This window comes from Ixodes scapularis, unplaced genomic scaffold (genome assembly GCF_016920785.2).
Source record: "Ixodes scapularis isolate PalLabHiFi unplaced genomic scaffold, ASM1692078v2 PGA_scaffold4__175_contigs__length_147842914, whole genome shotgun sequence".
In the NCBI taxonomy this organism is placed as follows: domain Eukaryota; kingdom Metazoa; phylum Arthropoda; class Arachnida; order Ixodida; family Ixodidae; genus Ixodes; species Ixodes scapularis.
The window spans coordinates 13,226,719-13,249,641 of NW_024609879.1; the positions used below are offsets into that span (position 1 = coordinate 13,226,719).

General features: G+C 44.1%; 1 protein-coding gene across 2 annotated transcripts in view; it reads left to right on the plus strand.

Annotated features, from left to right (window-relative positions):
* LOC115315203 (medium-chain acyl-CoA ligase ACSF2, mitochondrial-like) overlaps window positions 1-10,089 on the plus strand; it is a 90,837-nt gene extending 80,748 nt beyond the window's left edge. For both annotated transcript variants that reach the window (XM_040210411.1, XM_040210412.1), the window contains 3 exons: window positions 4,599-4,740; window positions 5,808-5,918; window positions 9,905-10,089. In XM_040210411.1, the coding sequence (XP_040066345.1) occupies window positions 4,599-4,740; window positions 5,808-5,918; window positions 9,905-10,030 (379 nt within the window). In that variant the 3' untranslated portion in view covers window positions 10,031-10,089. The remainder of the gene's footprint in view (window positions 1-4,598; window positions 4,741-5,807; window positions 5,919-9,904) is intronic.
* Window positions 10,090-22,923: the final 12,834 nt, after the last annotated feature.

The window sequence follows — 22,923 nt, forward strand, 5'->3', positions numbered from 1 at the left end:
GTATATACATATATATATATATATGAAGTTAGGTGGGGTTGGTAATAAGAGCTATCTTAGCAGCAACAGCACGCAACTAAGGACAAAAGGAGAGAAGAGGACACAGGAAAAACAACGCTGACTAACAACTCGCGTCTCTTATTCTGCTTATTTCAGAAGTGTCGCTTCTGAAATAAGCAGAATGCAAGTCCATAATTAAAGTCAAGAATTCAGCGCTCAACACATTGACTTGTTCAGCAAGTCTTATACTTCTTTGGCGGATAAAGAAAGAAAAGTGGCGCTCGCACACTTGTCAATGAGTCGCACTATCGTCCAAAGCCCCAATAATTTCTTTAGTGAGGGGTTGGCCACCCCACGGCAATACAGTGCATTTTCTGAACCGGGCATAACAAGTTCACAACCACAGCTTGGTACAGCAAAATCGTTAATGGCCAGAAACAATCTTGTTCAAATTATTATGATGCTCTCGCAGCTGATCATTGACAAATGTGACTATTTGTCCGACATACCTTTCGCCACGTGAGAGTGATATGGAATATACCTTTCCTTCTGTACACTGAATACGAAGACTTCTTAGACTGACAGCGTTGTAAACTATATTATAAAAACTGCCTATTTTGTTTGGTAATGAAAGATCCATACTTATGTTTACCGGGTATGCTATATATCTTTGAGCAATGGGATATCCTGTGTAGAGAGGGCACCTCTGCCGATCTACACATAATAAAGAAGAAAAATGGTGTGAGTTTTCATTGCTGGTATCACCATTTTTTTTTGTCAGTTCTTTTTCCATTGGCAGAAATACATTGCGTGCTTTTTATGCACTGAAGGACTTAACGAATGGAATTCGTTCGGCAGCACAATTTAGTTCAGCTTTGTGCATCACAGCAAAGCCCGTGTCATCTACTAGCAACGCAGTTCATGTAACCGGTGGCGTACATTTGCCCGTTAAAGTGCAACAACTCCTCCCCTATGGTCCTCAGTTCGCAGCTTAGTCTAGGAAGTCAGCACCTGAGCTGCTGTCACGTGGGGGATAAGTGTCGCAATGGGCGCCCGAGGCTGGTTATAACCGCTGCACCTCTGAAGACGATGCTATTAACGCGATTGCGTTTAGGAGCTCTGTCGCAGAAAATCTGTCGTAGGCGTTGAGGTCCACGTAGGCGTCGATGGAACCGAAAAATCTCACAATGCATTGCGCGCAGCCACGTGTGACGTAACACGTGGCTGCGCGTGTTGCGGTATAAGGTTTACCCTCTAAATTTGGCGGAAATAATTTCCCGACAAATTTAAAGAAAATGTTTCCGGAAGATTTGGTGGAACATTTTTTCAACAAATTCAGCTGGTAAATTGCATAATTCAACGCACGCTGCCAAGTGTGACGTCACATGTGACATCACACGTGGCTGTGCGCCTTGCATTATGGGACCACACACACACAAGTATGCACGGCTTGGACGCGAGCACACGTATATCTGAGGCTTTGCGGGCGGGACCCGATAACGCTGTCGTATTCCACTCTTAAAGGCGGAGCTTAGCGTCCTCAAGTTTTTATTTACTGTGTCAGCCATCGGATTCACACCTTCCTGTCAAACAAAGTGAGTCGTACTTGGAGGAACAGTCCTTATTTCTTCTACAAGCTCACAAAAGAGATGGGCTTGAGTTAACGTCGCCCGATACGCTCGTTACCAACGCCCTTGCAGCAATTGACTCGGTCTTCCAACACCGCAATAGCTTTTTTCTTATCGAAGGTAAAATGTAAGGAGAAGAAACCTTGCCTCTCATTGGTGCTGAAAGGAATAGTGTGCCTTCAAGTTCAAGAAAACAAATTTCAGTTTGTAACTTTTCTTCCATAAAAAAAATACACAAACAAAATTGTCCTTGAAAAGGCATCGTTTAAGAAGGGAGGACTTAGAAAAATGCTCTGGCCTTTCACTTACAAGCTCATTTTTTTGACAGCGGACGATCCATTCTTACTAAAGGACTGATATTATTGCACCAGCTTTCTCAGACAACACAGTGACAGCGTACTCTGCTGATCTCAAAGACTTTTATTAATAAATTAAATTCCTTAAGAAGCACTTTTAACATGTGTGGAAAATTGGATTGACACATTTTGAGCTGCTGCGTTTTAGAATGCTTCAGGCGTGTCTCAGGGTACTTCCCCTGAGTTACTCACGGTTGATCTTCGATCTACTTTTGCAGAATGGGATGGAAATATCCTCCTGCAAAGGAACGGGGTTTTTATTTGGTTGCACATTGTCCCGGTTCTCAGTGACATACACCTTGACCACCTTAATATGATAATTTCAGGTCGCCTAGTCAGTTCAGTAGTTTAAACTTTTTCCCGTCGTTGAGAATTCTTTATTTTTCTCAAATATGTAGAGAATAATGACTCTTTATCATTTTGTTTTCATAGTTATAATTTTACCTCATCTCAACCTACGATAAACTGAAGGCGAAAGCAACGGGCTGCCATGTCCAAGCACAAACCAGTTAGAAACCACGTGTTATTTCGGCGTGCGTATCTGGGAGACTCGCGCATTGCTACGCATGTCGGAGCAATACACCACATGGTTTCTAACTCGCTCGTGATTGGACCTAGCAGCCTGTAGGTTTGGTCTTCAGTTCATCGTAGGGTGAGACAAGGCATAGCTTCAGAACATGTTTGCATCCGTTGTAGAAATATCATAAGCATCCGAACAAAGGATAAATCAGATTTTTAAACCTAACAATTCCTTTGCAAGAACATTATGTATTTTCGTCACAAGAACCAAGAGTCAAAAAACACCCCTTAATGATCGGCGCAATCAAATTTAGAAAAATTAAGCATAGTTAATCTATGCCTAGTCAATACTCTGGGTAAATCCTGCCCACATTTGTTCAAAGTGAGCTTCTATGCGTAGCTCTGAACGCTCAGTTAGCAGGATATCCGTTTTAACTTTTATTATCACTATTCTAAATGATGTTGGCGAAAGTAATATATGATAATAAAGCAAAACCGTTGAGAGACAAAAAAGAAATACCGGTGGTGGTGCCCTATATGCAAAAAAAATGCATATCCTAAAAAAACGATAGCAAACCGATTTAACATAAATGTGTTTTCTTCCACACTAAACACATTGATAATTTTATGTAAAGAATATACAACGCAGTCATTGCTAGACAAAGCGGCACAAAAACACAAAAATTCCTTTGTTCAGTATACAGGAGTGGTATATTCTACAAAACACACGTGTGGCAATCGGTTTATATGTCAGATAACCAGGCAGATGTTACAATCATCGGCTGCCCGAGCATTTTAAAAACACAAACGCGACTGTCTCTGCTTATCTAGGAACTCAGTGCGGAGACTGTGGTTGTGATCCTTTTTTCACAAAAGGCACTACATTGTGGAGGAATGGCGACCATTTAAAAAGATAAATAATTAAGACTGAGAAGGTGTGCGACTTGATGACAAATGTGTCATCGCCTCTTTTGTTTCTTTATCCGCCAAAATATTATAATATTTGGTGAAGTAGTCAATGTGATGAGCGCAAATTTATCAGGCATTTCGATATCGGTTTCTTTGCGATGTCGTCCTGCTTCTCACAACAAAGTAAAAGAAACGTGATTTGGTAGTCAGCACTGTGTTTTTACTTTTGTGTAATCTCCTTTATTTCTTGCTTGTGAAGCGCCCTTGATGCTAATATATTTGGAAACACACGTAACTCGAAATGTGTCTGGCGAAGTGTATTTGGCGCAGCTAGACTTGCGCCAAAAAACAACAATTTTTTTCGTTACCAGGTGATTTTGTGGAACAAGTTTCCCCTCTCTTAGCTTAAAAAAAAAGAAAAAAAAAACTTGTTTTGGGTGTTCGGTATTCCGAAGGTCTTTCGACCTACCAAAACTAAACGCATTTTGGAATACCTAGTCTTTACTCTATCCAGCATGCTATTCCCCATTTCTAAATTTAAGATAGCTATTGATAAATCAACGAATGCATGTGATTTAAAAACAAACATTCAATTTTTCCTCCCCTGCTCATCGGGGTAGTGTCACATGTAGTATAGCATGCAAATGGAGCAGGCAGTCTAAAAAAAGGCAATGTTCCGCATTTTCGTTTTTTGTTTTTCTGGCGTGAGTTTAGTTGCAACCCTCATTTCACAACAAGAAACTTCTTGTATCCCGTCGGTATACAAGAAGTTTGTATCCGGTCGGGATATACCCGTATTACAACATCTGACGCCATGTTTCAGTGTTGTCACTAGAAACCCTCAACCTCTCACACCAAATTTTAAACTATAAACCTTCGCGAAACAAAAAAAAAATGTTGTTGTGACTTGAAATTTGGTTACTAATTCAAATGATTGTGTGTGTATCTTAAACTAATTTTGAAGCAAATTAGTTTCGATAAAAATGTTCGTTGAAGCTCTCCTTTAAAGATATTTAAAAGCGGCATTGCACTTTAGAAGTTTGCTTTGTGTTATATTGATAAATCTTGTTAAATAATCCGAATCACCTGTCAGGCCATTGTATCACGACTTGAGGAAAGATTAAATGTAATCAAATTTGAGTGCAGCTTTGAAAAATGTTTACCCTCTCTGGTCAACCGTTCACAGGGACGAGGCGACCATGAGCGAGGACGGTCGAATCACATTTTCGGGCCGCATCAAGGAGATGATTAGCATTGGCACTTTTAGGGTGCCGCCACTGGAGGTTGAGAGTGTCCTCAACACACACCCCGATGTGGAGGAGGCGCAGGTATGTTTCCTAAAGCGCGGCAGACGGTGTGAGACGCGCATCTGTGGAGCTGCTTCTTGCAACGCTGTGCTTTAAGACACCGGGGCATCAACCTGAGCGCCTTTATTCGAAGAAAGCCCGTAACATCTTAGTACTATACCAAGAACAGTTGACGAGTAACAGTTTTCAAGCCATTTCTCCATTTTATAGTAATGTTTAAAAAAATGCACTAGCAGGCTGAGCTCACTTCATCGAAGGGACCCGGTCACGTAATGTGCTTTGTGGCGATGATGTTGAAAAAAGAAAAACAGAGACATGGTAGCGGAAACGTTAGGAACCAATATTCAGCATAGGCTTTTGTTTAGAGCTTCCGTTAATGTGCGCGTTTATCGGCGGACAATTTTATTGGGTGAAAGGGACAGGTCGATGTCGCCGTCCACCTTTCTCCTTGTAACCCAACTCCTCCAGCTTAACCCATTCTCCCCACTTGACTGCTCTCCTTTTAGCACAGTCAAATCAAAGTTGCCTCCCTAATTTACTACCAACAATCATCGAGATTTTCACACATATTCGCTGCTCTGACCGGTTCGCTATATAAACAAAGAAAGTTCAAAATCAACGCGATATTTTGGCTGGGTGTGTGTACAATCCTCGGACTCGTTGCGTCGATGGGTCTTACAATCTGATTTGAAACTCGTGAGGAATGGGACGGTGGAGTGGCGAAGCTCCTGTATTCTTGGTCTTACTCGCCGTATTCTGTCAATAGGTGGAACGTAAACAAATAGAGGCCAAAATAAAGGCTTGAGAAGATGGCTGATACTCTCCAGTGACTAATATTTCGCGAGCAATACCCGAAAGGCATGTTTTGGAGGACATTTTTTGCCTCCGGAGGGCTCTTTTTTTTCTCCCAGGACGGTACATAAGTTTTTGACCTCATATCTTTTGAATGCATGGTGCCACTATCAGTATAATTTTGCAGCAATTTGTTTATGTTTTACTGAATAGAAATAAAATCTAGTTTGGTTCTTCTTTAAAGTAACGCATATCAAAGTTACATGCTCTTTCATTTTTTTGAAATTTCTCGCTAGGTGATTGGAGTACCGGACGAAAGGCTGGGAAATAAGATATGCGTCTGGATCAAACTGCAGCCATATAAAACCTTGTCTCACGAAGACATCAAGACCTTCTGTAAAGGAAAGGTATGCAATCAAATTAAGGCGTACGAAGACTAGTTTAATATAAGGAGACGTTAATGAGTTTCTTGTAAAGAAATTTTTCAATGTCAACATAAACCCCAAAGCCTCAAGGCTATCCGCTTTTGATAAAGTTGATATACGGGTTTTGGTATGCAGTTTTATGCTGAACATAGAATATGTTCACAAAAATATGTAATTCTGCCAGTTTCATAATAGCGTTTCAAACATCATTTATTAAAGTCTTTAGTTAGTAAACCAATATGGTGAGGTCCAATAATACTAAATTCATGGCCACAAGAAAACTGTTATAGTTGACAGACATTTTACATAATTATGAAACTTATATACGCGGTTATTGGTTTTATTGGATACAACATTCTTAAGGGAGTGCTGGTACACGAACATCGTTTTTGGTATAGGGTTATTGAACTCGGCGGTCATTGCATTCCATCTTCGGCTTATAAGCTGGAAAACATCCGAGTTCTAGAGCGTGGGTGGGCTGGCTTTAAGCGGTTTCCATATGCGAAATCTCGTGAATGTGAAGCATTACGAATGCTTCAACCAACACATGAATAAAACTCGTGAAAGAATAATGGAGGAAATAACCATCGCGATGAGTTGGGCAATTAACTATAAATTGTAATGTGTAATATTTTATGGAACGTGTAAAAATATGTAATATGTAATATTGTGTGATATTTTGCAATTTATATTTTCCCAAATCGATGCCATCGCAACTTTGAATGCCGTCCTTATTTTAAGTCAGCCAACACTTATGTGAAAAAAAATCCCCTTAGATTGAAATAATCTGGGTATTGTTTTCGGATGTCTGTCACCCTGTCTAGAAACAGCGTGCAGAAAGATCTTCGCCAGAAATAAATTGTGATGTGTGTATGTTCTAGCAAGTGCGTCTGAATTAATTAATCTCTAATGGGTGCCTGGTGTCTTTGCCGTAGAGAAGTGTAGCCAGAGCAGTACCACTGATAACCTGTGGTCTTTAACGTGCATTACGGAATTCTGAAACACAGCCGCACAAAGGTGCGACGCCCACGCAGATAGAAACTAGCAGGGCTGAGAATTGAGCTCATGGTCCCTGGGTTTTTTCAGAGTAAGTGTTCGGTCCACATGCTCCCAGCTGCAGTGCAACGACACACTCAGACACCTCTCCCCCTCGAAGCCTGCTGAACCCTATATTTCGCGGCTTCTTTTAGTCGCCGAGGTCGAGGAATGTGAAGCCCGCAAACGTTTCTGCAACGTCTATTTGCCGATGATTGTGCATCAGACAACGCGGTGTCTGGTGAAACGGATTTCACACAGCTTATGAGAGATGTTAAACGAATTGAATCATGGTGTAGTAACAATAAGATGTCATTGAACGCTAGCAAGTGTGTTCATGTGCGCTTCACTAGAAAACATAATAAATTGACTCATCAGTACTATATTAACAATAAAAATATTAGAATTGAACCACCGTAAAAATATTTAGCTGTTATATTTTCTGAAGACGGAACATGGACAGCTCAAGTGAACAGTGTCGTTTCCAGGGATGGCAGGGCTTTAAGTGTTTCACAGCGCACCCTTAAACATGTAAGCAAAGAGCTTATGGAAGCAGCGTATAAAGTGTATGTTAGACAGATATTAGAGTATGCCTGTCTTGTGTGGGATCCGTTTTACCAGGTTCGGATCAGTGCTATAGAACGTATTCAATCTGTTGCTGCTCGGTTAGTCCTGTGAATATAAGATCGTTTCTGTAGCACAACTGATATGAAAAAGGAACTCGGATGGGTGAATTTAAATGAACGTCGTAAAAGGCAGCGTCTCAAATTGTTTTACTCGATTTATCACAACCAAACAAGATTTGTGCTGCAAAGTTTCTGCATTCACCATCTTACCGTTCTGCTCGTACAGACCATTGCTATAAGGTTCAGCCGTATTTCTCCAGGACAAACATTATGAAACACTCTTTTTTTTGCACAAACCATCGCAGAATGGAATTCATTACCGTCGGAAGTGGTGTGCCGCGAGACTGTGGATCTTTTTTTTAATGCATTGTGCCCCCCTGCAATAATGCTGTATAGGCGCTGCGGGGTTTTTTTTATTAATAAAGAATAAAAAGCTGGGAGACGGCCGAAATAGAGTCGCTGTAAAAGGTGCAGCGCGCATCCGCGGCACTGAAATGAATGCCGAGAACGGTAAGTATTGAACCGATTGTAGCACACGAATGACGAGCGGCCGAGGGCTGGTGAACAGCTGCGCTTCCATCTGTGTGAAGGCGTCTCAAAAAAGGAGACTTCAACAGGTGTAAAGCGACACGTGCGCCAATCCGCCTGCGTCTGTTTTTTGCAGCTTGTTGTTTTTCTTGGGAGAAAGCTCTTTCCAAAAGAGTTTCACTAAATGCTGATAAAAACTTGTGAATAAATTCCAGAGATGTACCAAAAGAAAATGTATTCACTTTTCTGTCCAGGAACTATAGGTTTTTGGGCATTTTTTGTAGAATTTCTATAAAACTTAGTGTATGGAGATTACATCAAATTTTTTTAGAAAACAGATATATTAACAACGTGTCTATCTCCATGATAAAGGTTATAGATCAATTTTTCGCAAAAAAAGCTATATTATGAAGATTATGTTTAGGTTTGTCACAATACAACCACGGAAACTTGCACTACTCACCCCTTGCCCTGTGCACATATGCAGGCATCACAAGTACACACATCACTGAGCACTCAACACACTAGCTAATCAGTTCTGTTGGCAGCTACACCTCTATGTACACCCTCCACTTGAAAAGCAATCATTTGAAAAAGGACCTTCAAAGAAGATTGAAAAATTGCGCGAATGTTGATTTTTATGCCAAAAAATTTGTATGAAATCTGATATATAAGGTTGGTGATCTGCATCTCCAACTATAACGCCTTGTAAAAGGCAATATTTATTCGACGCAGTCGAAATAATCAGCAACCTCAACGAGGCTCCAACCGGTCGTGATTTCGCGTCCCCGAACCGCATCTAATTATTTTCTTAAATCTTGTCAATAGAAATTACAGAGAAATATGCTGACAGGAAATCTAATCAAACTTTGCGATAGAAATCCTGTCGCATTTCTGTCATCCGTACTTTACAAACATGGGTTGAAAGAAAGTCTATGGAAATTCTATTGAAAATTGTCATAGGACGTTAGTGGATAGGGATGAATAGGAATCGTTCAGGAGTCTCAGAACAGAGCTAGGAAAATGTATTTCATACCACGCTAAAATGTGAGCCTGATTTCATATATATATATATATATATATATATATATATATATATATATATATATATATATATATATATATATATATATATATATATATATATATATATATATATATTTATATATTGTAAAGGCCTACTGGCTATAAGCGAAGGACTCCCTGTGTTGTTCATGCCGGAGCTTCCCGAAAACAGAAAGAAGGATGCGAGAGCAAGTATGCCAAGCCTCTTCGCGGGAGCCAATCCCCGAAAGGCCAGACATAATTGGCCTTCCCACCTTTGCGACGGCGCCCGCGGCAGAGCAGATGGGCGGTCACATAATTGGCAGGTAACGTGTGAACTCAATCCTGACAAGCGCTGACGTCACAGAAGCCGAGGGCGCGAGGTTGATGTCCGAACAGAAGACGGAGGGACGGACAGTAACTTTCACTTAATATGCGGGTGAAGTGTCCCTTCACGCTTCTTGAATTGTACTGTTTGGACAGGCCTTGTTCTTTTTAGTGTCACGTGGTAGATGAGACGTTTTCAAGAGGGAGCACGCGCACAGAACCTTGGGCGCGGTGTTTGGGGATTTTCGCGAAGTGCGGTAAGCGCTTGAGTACAGCGAAAACACTATTTCCAATTCTAAAAAGAACTAACAAGAAAAAAAAGGAGTGGCCGAGGAAGTGAAGCAATTAATATTTCAAGGCATTCCTTGTTTATTGTGTACGCAATCACAACAAACTTCATAATTACAGATCCACGATTACAAGATACCGGAATATGTGCTGTTCGTGGACTCTTTCCCGAGGACACTGACCGGAAAAGTACAGAAGCACAAAATGCGGGAGGAAAGCGTGCGACTGCTGAACTTGTCAAGATGATCAGCGTCAGACAAAAAAACACGCGGAAAAAATAAAGTATACATTCCACACGACATCAACGCGACTGTGGCACATTATTCCCTGAGGTGGAATCTGTGTTCCACAGGAAGGAATATCATTGACCACGAACTTGATTGATTAAACATTTAAAAATCACATGAAAACATCCCAAGAGTTCAAGCACGCTTAAAGGCCGACGTAAACTTCGAGCTTTCCACTCTTCTTCACTACATCATTTTGTATATGCTTTCCATATTCGAACCAGTTTCAACTTGCCTCAACACTGCATTTCTCGAACTTTAGAAAAGGAGGGCACTAAGGTTATTTTTCATACAGAAAAGCGAAGTTGTGCGTCGGTCTTTAAGAAAAACAATTTTGACATCGGGTAATTTGTAATTTTTACTTTAGTCTCATTAATTTCTATATCAACCCGGGTCTAGTTACGAATATGGTGGCACCTGTGAAACGCCCTTTTGAGGTATGAACTATCAGCTCCGGAACGTCGTTTATGTTATGGGATAGTATTCTTAAGCTACCGCACCCCCCCCCCCCCCTCCCCTCCGGATTTGTTTGTCTATCTGGCTTCCTAGCACGCAGTAGGTATGCTAAGTAGACCATTTCAGCTCACATTCTTGCTTCTTCATATTCGTAACCCCTTCGAAGGACCTGACAACCTTGACATCGTCCTAGAGGTCGTCCTGGAAGTCGTCCTAGAGGTCGTTCTTCTCGTCGTCCTATATACGACATCCTTTATAGAACGTATTTGAGTTCTTACTATGGGACGTCGTCCTTAAGGCCATCTTAGAAGTCGTCCTTACGATCGCCCTTGTGATAGTTCCAGACGTCGTACTTGACGTTGTTTTAGACGTCGTGCTTCAGGTTGCCCTAGAAATCGTCCTTGAGATCACCCACATGTCGTCCAAGAGGTCTTCCTAGACGTCGTCTTAGATGGCATCCTTGAGATTCTCCTAGATAAATGCTGACACAATTCATGAACGAACCACCTAGGGCGTATTTCTGACGTATTTACGGGCAGTTTTAGCGGACGCTGGACCGACGTATAACGGGCGTCGGGACGATCGCTTCCTCAACACCTCAAAGTCGGCGTAAATACACGGGTATTTGGCGACTCGGCCAAGACGGACCTGGGCGCTCCGGCGTATTTCGGCGTGGCGAATATGGAAGCTTATAGCGCGGTTCCGGCCATTCAGCTCGCGAGTTGACTGCCGAAACTTACTCGAGCATTGGCTTGCCTAGCTTTGCGGCCTCCTAAGTGGCTTGATTCAGCCGCCGAAATGTGCGCTCGATTGTCGTGTTCGCCTTTTTGATGGCGAACTGCAGGGCCGCCGTTAGGCATGGGCGAGCGGGGCGGGCGAGCGGAACGGGCGCTCCGGGCCCCGCGCTTACGACAGGGCCCCGCAAGTGACAGAAAGGCCCCGCGGTCACTCGCCGGTTGAACTTTTTGTAAAATTTCAACATCGCCACTACAGATAACTTTCATTGCTGAATTTTCCAAAGGAAAAAAAAATAGTTAGCTGACCGACGGGCGCAGGGCCCTTCGCCAATTTGCGGATTGCTCCACCCGGACAGAAAAATTCCTGTGTTGCAAAACTAACCTCTCCTCGGAAACGACGCAGCTGGACCTAGTTACGAAGCACGTGGAAGCACGGGTTTATATGCGCAGCCAAAATATCTAAATGAACCTTGCTGAAGGCTCTAGTGTCAAAAATGGTTTCTCGAAAAGTTTACAAAACAAAGAGCCATTGATCTATAATCATAAGGACGAACTTGGGAAGAGAGGGCTGCAGACCTGACGATGTTGAGGGCCCCACTGCTATTACTGCGCCAGCTTCGAAAGCCGGGGTCACACATTACGCATCTTACGAATACAGTTTGCAGACAAATGTTAATTCGAGGCACGGCAAGATCCCTGCTTTGTATGTCGAACGGCAACGAATGAAAGGAGCAGACTGGCACGCGGCCTATGAAACAGGGATGCGTCAGTGAGTCGCGTTCGATCGATGTCTGCAGACTGTTTTTTTTTTCTTGTCCTTTGTATAAGCAGTTTGAAACCGGCCTAACTTGGGCATGATATGATAGCTTACTAAAGTAAGTTATGAGTGTCTGGAGCTGAACTGTTTGGTTAAAAATGACTGTGAAAGTTTCCAGCTGAACGTAGAATAAACGTAGCAAGGGAGAAGAAAGAAACAGACACAGGCTTTTCAGATTCAGTTAGAAAAGTATTCGCAATTGTTATGCTTCAACAAGTAATTCTCATATTTGGGAATGTATTAATTACCAGCATTATAACAGGTAAATTAAGATTACATGAACTGCTTTTAAATAACAACGTAAAATCATGTGTAAATTTAGTGCTATACTTCTAGCTCCCTCAAGAATCAGAGACTGGAAGGAAATCGCCAAGTTCTTTGAAATAGAATAGAAGTTTCCTCAATGTGTGGGGGCCGTTGACGGAAAACATGTACATATCGAGGCCCCTGCTGATTCTGGAAGCCCGTTCTATAAATACAAAGTGCTGTATATCGGTCTAAAAATTTACTTTAACGTATATTATGTTTCACAAGCGCGCCTGAAGTGACGTAACACTCGGCTTTTCAGGATAACCTGCTCTATAGTGCACAAGGGCGTCGTGGACATCAAGTTGAGGTTTGGGGACCATAGCCGCTGGAGCGTATGGCCTCCAAAGTGATAATGGCGTCTTCAAGGCATCTATGATAGGACAGTGCCTCAGTCAAGGTGCCTTCAATTTGCCGCCACCAAATTTGCTGCCATCTTTTCATGTTATCGCCGCGTACGTCTTCGTTGGAGTCGAGGCATTTCAACTGAGGCCGAAATTTCTGAGGGCCTATCCTGGCAGATACCTTTGCGGTGATCTAAGAATATTCAACTATCGATTGTATATAGGGCGAGGTAACCTTTAGAATTGTTGCACTTGCATTAGAATAACAAAAAAAAAAAACAGTGTTGTCTTTGCCCCATTTCCATGAGGTGCGTCGAGAACGCGTTAGAAAGTTTGGCTGCTAGATTTCGCATCTTCCGCAGGCCAATCGAACTCCTCCCAGACCACGCCACTGGAGTCGTCCTCGCAGCTTGTGAACTGCACAGCTAGCTACAAGGCGACAAGTTGCACATGCCAGATGCCTACGCTGATTGAAGTTGATCACTTCGGCAACACCGTTGATGTCCAGTGGCGCAAGGAGGTCTCTCAACAGACAAACGCGTCGCTCAAACTGCCGAGGTTGAGATGGCGGCACGTCGATCAATCTTCCTGAGAACGCAACACAATGACCACCGCAGTGAGAGAGCTGTACTGCAGGGAATTTGTAAAGGAAGATGCACTGTCATGGCAAAGGGAGCGCGTTGGCCTGATATCCTAAGTAATGTCAGTGGTGTGGTGACAAATCACCAAGTTTTCAAGTTTTTATGTGGGAGAATCGTCTGACAATCACGCATATTTTGTGAAGACCTTCCAGAGGCGTGGGATATTCAAACGATGTTTTAACGCACACCGGTGGACCTAAACTCGTCAAACAGAAAGTTGAACCAGAAAGTTCGTGAAGCCCGCTGATTGGATGCCGGCGAAAAATGCGCTAAGTCATCGCCGTGATAGGCAAATCGGTGCTCTCCATGAGCTTCGGCCCAAACTTATAAGTTAAATATACCTATAGAAGGCGACAGTGTCTCATATGGGTAGCCATATTTGGGCAGGTCATGAATAGAGCAGGTCGTGCTGTAAACCCTCTAGACGGCGTGGTTAGTGCCGCATTTCTCGAGATGGCCTAAAAGAGATGTATTAGCCCCTTCAAATATTACGCCCTGTTACGCTCAAACTCAAAATACTGCTAGGTAGCGTGCCCAAAATACTACATAAAAATGGTACCTATTCATTTTATAGAGCCTGTTGGGAATCAATACTATATCAATTATAGACGTGTCATCTTGTTGGTGTTTCTGTGCGTACTCCAGCTTCCGGCATTCTCAGATTGACCGTAACGGTAAGAAATTTTTCAAACGGTCTATTCAAAGTTACTCAAACGCTCAGTTGGGATACTCGCCCCTGAAGGGGAACGACGACGAAGCGATCTGGTGGAAAGACGCTGATTGTTCTACTCCGGCTAATTCAGGCAAATATAAAAGATTACAAGCTCAAGCGGACGGGCGCTTTGCCGAGCGGCGGGCGCGTGCCTGCGCCTTAGGCACGGGGTTGGCTAGCTTGAAAGCCTGTATATACTGTACATAGCGCGTTTTCGGGTTTTGGTTTTGTTCTGGGCATGACACCACTGTTGTAAATAAAAGTTTCTAAACACAAGACAACCACCTGGATCAACACTCGACGGCTCTACGATGCCTGTGACTGGCCCGGGTCCAGATGCGGCTGAATGTGAAATGAACGACAACCAGGGGGGCTATGTTGCACGTTTTGGACTCCCAGGAGAACAGGGAGAAAGAAGTGACGCAGGTGTGAATGAGCGTACCTTTGCAGCACCACGCAACGCGTCATCAGCGACTCCACCAATCAACATCCTAAGAGCGTTGTTGACGTAACTTCCTTCTTCTTAGTTTCCTGGGAGTCCAAAACGTGCAACATAGCGCCCCAGATGGAAGATCTGACGGCCTCATAGACGCCGCTTCATCCTGCGCAGAACTTTCTGGTAAGGTTGACGACTTACCGGAAGCCTTCCTATTTCCAAAGCGCCGCAAGAGGCCAAATTCCGCCATCAGCTCCGTATCATCTGGTGCGACCGTAATCACAACAGCACCGCTTCAGCCTACTCTCACCGTGATTCTGAAGCCCACAGATCCCGACAAGTCACTTGCGAAAATCAATATCCCAAAGATCTCTGAAAAACTCGAAATGACCGCACAAGATGGCGTCATTCTTGCTGGGCCAAATCGAAGACTGAACCTTCTCGCAATTGATTGCAGAAACACAGAATCAACGAAAGCTCTACTTAAACTTGAAAGCGTCGGAGGAATACCTGTGCAAGCCTACGCACCGCACTCACGTGAAGCAGCCAAGGGAGTCATCTACGGAGTGCAGGAAGACATCAGTGATGTCCAGCTAGAATCTTCAGTTCGGGCTACAGCTCCCGTTCTCTGCCTTCGGCGTCTTGGGAAGTCAGAGGTTGTGAAACTAGTGTTCAGCACTAATACCCTACCTGCCTACAACACCATCGGGTACACGAGGTACAACGTTGAAACCTTCATTGAAAAACCTCGACAGTACCCGAACTGCAGTTCGTATGCTCATATCCGTGGCACCTGCTTGAAAACAAGTCGCTGCAGTCGCTGCGGTGTAGATCACGACAGGAGCAAATGCGACACAGAAGACCCTAGATGTGTAAACTGCGGAAAAAAACACGAATCAACATCTCGTCAGTGCCCCAAATTCAAACTTGAACAAAACATATACAAGTCCAAAAACTACGCTGGAGTGGACTACAAGTCCGCAAGATCAGCCATACTCTCCTCAAACGAAAAGTAGATGCAAACCCACCTGACAGAACTGAACGTAGGCACCATCAAAATCACATTGCTAATAACTCAACAGAAGTGTCCGGCACATCCTCTGTTAAGGGTAAATACCAATCGAGAAAATGTAACACAGAAACGACAGGTCGTACTACTTCAGATGACAAATCAAACACGTCTAACACACCAACATATAAGCCCAATGACGCTAAGGAGTGTCCAATCCTTCCCCATCGCGAGCCTCCGGATAATATTAATTCCAGAGACCAAACTAGAAGATCGCGAGAGAAGTGTCCGCCGACGAGTCCCTCTTCCTCGAGCTTGGGACCCACACTGAACACAGTGGCCACGTTTATTCGTAGCCTTCTTCTCACTTGGCACTCTCCTATAGCAACAGCTTTAATAACACTTCTTAATTACATCCTTTCACTCAATCAGCTATGGTATCAATAAGTACACGTCAATTATACGCCTCCGCCAACATTTTCCCACAGTAGGCCCATGCAGTCCATTGAAAGATTACGTAGTCGAGCAGCTATCTTTCAGTGGAATGCAAGAAGCCTACATACTCGCTTATCAAATTTTCGCCAGTTTGTTTTTAAATATTGTTTTCCTGTTATAGTAATATCAGAGTAACGAGTTGGCTCAGACATAAGACTATCAGGTTATGAGCTCTTTTATTCCCAGAGAAGATCGGGTTTAAGCAGGGTACTTCTTGGAATTAAGAAAGATCTCACCTTCTTTTTGCCTACTGTTTTACCGCACAAAACTAACGAAGAGATTGCTGCAAGTGTCCGCGAAGGAGCGATCTCTTTTACGATAATTGTGGCATACATTCCACCAGGTAAAGCATTCGACAAGCTTAGACTAGACGAATGAATTAAAAATACACTAAGCCCACATATTCTGACCGACGACTTTAATAGCCATCATCCAATGTGGGGCGATAAAAAGGCTAATACTCGAGGAAGAGCGTTAGCTGATCTGGCCGACAAATATAATATGACGGTTCTCAATGACGGAAGTCCCACGTGTTTCAAGGGGGTGACGATGAGTAGCCCACTAGACATTTTACTGGCATCTGCCGATCTGGCCATTAAGACATCATGGTTTCCCGACATCAAAACCCACGGAAGTGATCACGTCCCCACCTATAGCACAATAAACAAAATTTGCTGCACAAAATTGGGTACAAGTTTATCCTACACTAACTGGGAAAAATGCCAAGCAAAAATAGAAACAAAGTGTCATGAGATCGCTTCTACTAAAGACCTTGCGCACGTCATTGCGTCCGCAAAATCAGAAGCTACAGAGTCGTACAAATTGGCGAATTCGCAGACTGGTGATGATAGCGATTATGAACGGCTTCGCGCTATTCGCCGTCTTGCAGAACGCAGAGCCCGAAAAACAGGCAATTCTGAAGACTTGAGAGCATCACGGCGAGTGCAAAAGCACGTTCAACGGCGTTTATACAAGCTCTCAAAGAAACGATGGAGAAGTAAGAGCGCAAGCCTAGATCCCAGAAAGCCTTTGACACGCATTTGGCCCATGATGAAAAGCCTTCGTAATAAACCGCAGCAATTGCATCCCTTCCGATCCATTGCCTTCAGTCAAAAACTCACAGAAACCGCCGTGGCAGATTAGTATTGTGCAAAGATCACCTGTTACACGTCAAGCTCTAAATACAGTATCAGCATCACAGATCAAATAACACATGCTCTGTAGGCTGATTAATGACCCTTTACACTAAAAGGGTTAGACATCGCTCTTGCATCATGCAACACTAACTCATCTCCAGGGCCAAATGGAGTTGCTTATTGTGCCTTAACTCATCTTGGTGAAAGAACACGATGTCTTTTACTGGACGTTTATAACACATCATGGGAATCTGGCACTATACAAAATGAATGGAAGGTAGCTCGTGTCCCGCCTATTTTCAAGCCTGGAAAGTCGCCTCTTGATATTAATTCCTATCGACCAATCGCACTATCAAGCTGCATTTGAAAGATAATAGACAAAATGGTGCTTACGCGGATCGAATGGAACCTTGAGAACAGGGGCCTATATCCACCCCAAATGTCCGGATTCCGCCGCGGAAAAAGCAGCATAGACAATGTACTAAGTATGGTTTCTAGTATCGAAGATAAGAAAATACAGAAAAAGAAAACAACCGCTCTTTTTATTGACATCAAAGCGGCATTTGATGCAGTGGAACACAATGCGATACTTCTTGACATGGAAAACATGGGATTTGAAGAACCTGTAGTCACGTGGATATCAAACTACCTTAAGCGAAGAAAAATTTGCATTTCAACACAAGACGGTGACACAGGACAACATGAAGTAAAACTAGGGGTGCCCCAAGGGGGTGTTCTTAGTCCAATTCTTTTTAATATATCGTTCATTGGTCTTCTCAAACTTCTTCCAGACACAGTACATATTTCTTTATATGCTGATGACATTTGTCTTTGGGTATCGAGCAAGTCTTTATACATAAATCGGGCACGACTACCGAAAGAGATTAACAATGTCATAAGATATCTCAAGTCTCGCGGGCTACATATATCTCCCATAAAGTCAGCCGCCCGTTGCCTTCACAAAAAAGGATTCCAGTTAATATCCCATATATGTAGAACGAACACCGATACTCTATGTTCCTGAATACACCTTTTTAGGTGTAACTGTTGACAGATATCTCACTTACGGCCCTCATATTAAACGACTCAAAAATAAACTCTTTCATTCAAGTAATCCCAATGATAAGCGGAACAAGGTGGGGTTGTTCCGTCTCAGCAGCGATGACCCTCTATAACTCTCTTTTTGTAGGACTCTTACAATACACCTTACCAGTTATGAACGGAGCCTCAAGGGCAGTTATGAAAGATCTTGAAAGTGCCCAGGCACAAGCACTGCGCTCTTGTTTGGGCCTGCCCAAATGCACATCAAAGAACGGCACACTCGCTGAGGCTAGGGCACTTTTACTTTCAGACTTAAGAACTCAAGAAACAATGAGAACTCACCTTCAACATGTCATTCGCAATACAAATCACCCCCTTAAGGATATTGTTGAATGTAAACCTTCCTCAAGCTTCTCCAAAATCATTACGCTCCTGAAAGACTACCTCCCCAACTTATTTGAGGATGCGCAGAATCCGACACTTTCGCCTTGGATGTATTCTCCATTAGACATTATAGCGAACATTCCAGGTGTAGGAAAGAAAACAGAGACATCAATCGCCGTGATTACACAAATAGCCTTAGAATATATATATATATATATATCGAACCTATTCACTATCTGTGCATATTTATAGGACGGGTCTACCACTCTAACCTCCCCATCTATCGGTATATACATTCCATCAACCAAAACAACTATCAAAGCAAAACTAAGTCATATGACCTCCTCGACTACTGCTGCTGCAGAGCTCGCGGCGATCAGAACAGCCATGCAGCATATTATTCTCCAAAATCCACACAATGGGTGATATTCGTCGACTCTAAGTCTGCTCTTCTAGCTCTTTCTTCACTCCGTAAACAAACTCCAAACACAACCTATTAACGCAATTCTGGAGATCCACCAAAAAGCTTTGGTTAAGGGGCACAATATAGTTCTCCAGTGGGTGCCAGGGCATTGCGGGATTACTGGAAATATTTGTACAGACAACGCAGACAGAGAACCTCACAAAGAAACTGCTACTTTCCTCATTCCATTTTCAAGAACTGATTCCAACACCGTCACACAAACAATCGGCAGGGAAATAACATCGCCGTTATGAACAGACCCACACTACTACTACAAATACCTAAAACACATTGACCCCAAATTAGAATTTTGCATGCCACGAGGCCTCTCAAGAGCTCAAGAGACAACACTTTATCGACTGCATCTAAACGTCGCATATACGAAGAAATACCTCCATCTTATTGGCAAGAAAGAATCACCTATGTGCTCTTCATGTTCTTCACCCGAAGGCAGTGACCATCTCTTGTGTATATGTAAGAAACACGATTCTGAAAGAAAGACGCTAAATTACAGCTAGGACTGGGACCAAATGAAAAACTTGAACAGCACCACCTTCTTGGGCCGTGGTCAACGTCTGGAGACGCACATAAGGCCACAAAAGCACTAATTAATTTTCTCTCATACTCGATTATCCAAGCTGCCATAGAAGTTGATGTATATATTGTAAATAGGTATTATTTTATATACTTTTTTAAACCTTTTTTTTCTCTATTTTTCTTTCCTCCCTTGTCCGTCCCTCCCCCCCCCCCCTCCCCCCCCCCCCCCCCCCCCCACCCTACCCCCCTCTCCTTTACGAAGTAGCAAATCAGCTTTTAAGCAGGTTGACCTCTTCGTGACTGTAAATAAACAACTATTCTCTCTCACCTTTGAAACCCGCACCGCTCGCATCCACCAAGTTGAAACTATAATAATTAGAGTTCCTGTATAGACGATTGCAAGCTGGGCGACTGGCCGCCGCCATGTCCCTGCTCGAGCAGGCACGCCCGTGCGATTACGACTTGCCAAAGCTACGTTCACCCGCGCGTTGCACGCGCTTGCACGCATGGGGCACCACTTGTGGCGCCATGCTTGCAATTGTCTATAGGCTCCCTGCAAGAGCCAGAGTTGCGCGTTCATGCATGGCATGTGGATACAGCTGCTCACGTGACTACATTCGGCAAATAGCAGCGCCGCGCGTTCGAGGCGCGCGGCGCGCTCAAAAGCCAGGGAACGTACGCAGTGGCGCGTGAAACGTCTACTTTGCTGCACGACACTTGATACGGCTGCTGACGTGATCGGATCTCGGCAAATAGCGGCGAGGGCCGCACGCGGCACGTGGAATCAAATGCGCAACTCTGGCTTCCGTAGGGAGCCTATTAGCGACGTGCGCGGCCAAAAGCGTCGCTGTGGTCAGCTTTCTAATAGGGTGCCTACATGTCTGTCTGTCTCAGGGTGAAGACATCCATTGTTGCCCTGGATGCGTCAGCGCGTGACGCTCTCGAGCGCTCGGTGTGTGACTCGGGCGGTAAAATGGCGTCTATGCATTAGTCAAAGCTACGCGCTCGAGCTGACTGACACCGAATTGCGCGCACTTCAAAATGCATAAAAAAACGACTGGGCGGAAAAATGGCTGAGATGTCACCACTCAAGCAAAAGCGCGCGTGTGTATGAAGGCACTCTACTTTCTAAGATTGGCCGAACCATGGGCATTTGAGCATTGTCAGATTGTCAACTTTGACGGTGTTAGTTTCGGTTTGCGCTGGCTCCTAGCTTCCACTGTGGTTTTTAAGCACACCATCGAACTCGTCGTCGCACCCGATGGTAAGTAGCCAGAATACCAACCGGTGACGTCACGGCGAGGCAAATCCCAGTCGTGACATCACGGAGGAAAACGATAAGAGTTCGCCACCGAAACATCTCGGCGCTAATACAGGAACTCTAAACTAAATTAGGGTGCCTACATGTCTGTCTGTCTCAGGGTGAAGACATCTATTGTTGCCCTGAATGTGCCAGCGCGTGACGCTCTCGCGCACTCGGTGCATGAGTTGAGCGGTAAAATGGCGTCTATGCATTAGCCAAAGCTAGGCGCTCGAGCTGAGTGACACCGGATTGGGCGCACTTCCAAATGCATTAAAAAACGATCGGGCGGAAAAAATGGCTGAGATGTCACCACTCAAGCAAAAGCGCGCGTGTGTATGAAGGCACTCTAAACTAAATAGGATATTAGCGCCACCCTTTAGAGACTAGTCAAAACACGAAAGTTCTTTTATATTGCTACTGCGAAATAGCAATGCAAGATGGCGCCATCGGCCCTTGCCCAATTCCTCCTGAACCGATATATGCAAAGGTGCAGTTCCCGGAGTGGCGTTGCGGGAGAAATGAAAGCGTTCGAAACGCCGTTAATTCGGCGATTCGATTTGAGTATGCGCAATAGCTCTCCTTAGATAAATATCAAAGACGCACCTCCACGCCCAGTTCAGTGACACGACAACTTTCGTCATGCGATAAGTGTTGGAAGGATTTACGGGCCGCTCAAAAATTGAGCGCACCACTCACGAAAAATGCCGGCGGTATGCCGATGCAAGGTCAGGCGAGATATCGTTCACCTGTCTCTTCAAGGCGTCTCGCAACGAAATATATGTAGCATAACGGGACGTTCGATGACAGCCGTAAATAGAATGATTCAGGCATATAGGGACGAGGGAGGCCGACTACGAGACGCTGCGCGCCCCAGCCGATATCGATGCACGTCAGAGGAGGTCGACCAGCTGATCGTTGCGGCAGTAGTAGCGGATCCCTTCCAGAGCGCTCAAGAACTTCGGGACGCTCTGGACCTGGATGTTAGCCTCGCAACGATTCGGCGACGATTGCGAAAGGCTGGACTTCGAGGTTGCGTGGCTGCTCAAAAACCTCATTTCACCGAGAGACAACGGCGGCAGCGACTAGACTTTGCTCGAGCGCACGAAGACTGGACCATCAGCGACTGGGGTGAAGTTATCTTCACGGATGAGTCTACGTTCAGCTCAAGGTGGGATCAGCGGCGCCGAGTTTGGAGGCCATACAACGCGAGGTATTCATAGAGTCACTCTAAATTCATCTAATAACAAATAACTAAGAAAATTAATTCTTAAATCGTCCGATTGATACTTTGATTCGTTTCTAACGTTAAATTCAAATTTGTGATCTCGCACTTTCAATTTATTCGGCGGTCATAGTGTTTTATTAAACAAAACAAACATTCCTCGTTTATTTGGTTTTGTCTGCATTTGTGGCAAATTGTTCTCTACGACAAGCATTTTATGTCAGCGCTAAATAAAAACTAAATTAGAAAATTAAAGACGTTTACAATTCTCTGTAATGCCGAATTAGAGTGGAGCTAAATATAACCCTCCCTTCCTCCTCATGAGGAGGAGGAGGGGAGGGTACGGAGAGAAGGGTATGCCCCTATTCCCCCTCTGTATCCTCCCCTTCTCCTCTCCTGCTCCCCACCCATTTAGCGGGATATCTTGGCTAGATTTCCCCCTAAATTTAGCGGAAAAATTCCCCGCTAAATATAGCGGGGAAAGGTTTCCGCTAAATTTGGCGAGGATAGTTACCCATGATGCACCGCGCGGTTACGCCGACGCCGACGCCGCTCAACCCGGAAACGGGAGCCTAAGAGCTGGCTCTAAAATTTCTTTATGTTTATACTAGGTATCAGCCTGATTACGTTTCCAACGTCCTCAGCAGTGGCCGCTGCTCCGTAAACGTGTGGGGTGCGGTAAGCCTTGCGGGACTCGCACTGGTGGGGCTCCCGCCATCGTTCAACTCGGCATCCTACTGTGACCTTCTGGACAACGCCCTGATCCCCTACGCACTAGATGGGCCTTTTCAGGATGGCTGTTTTATCTTGCAG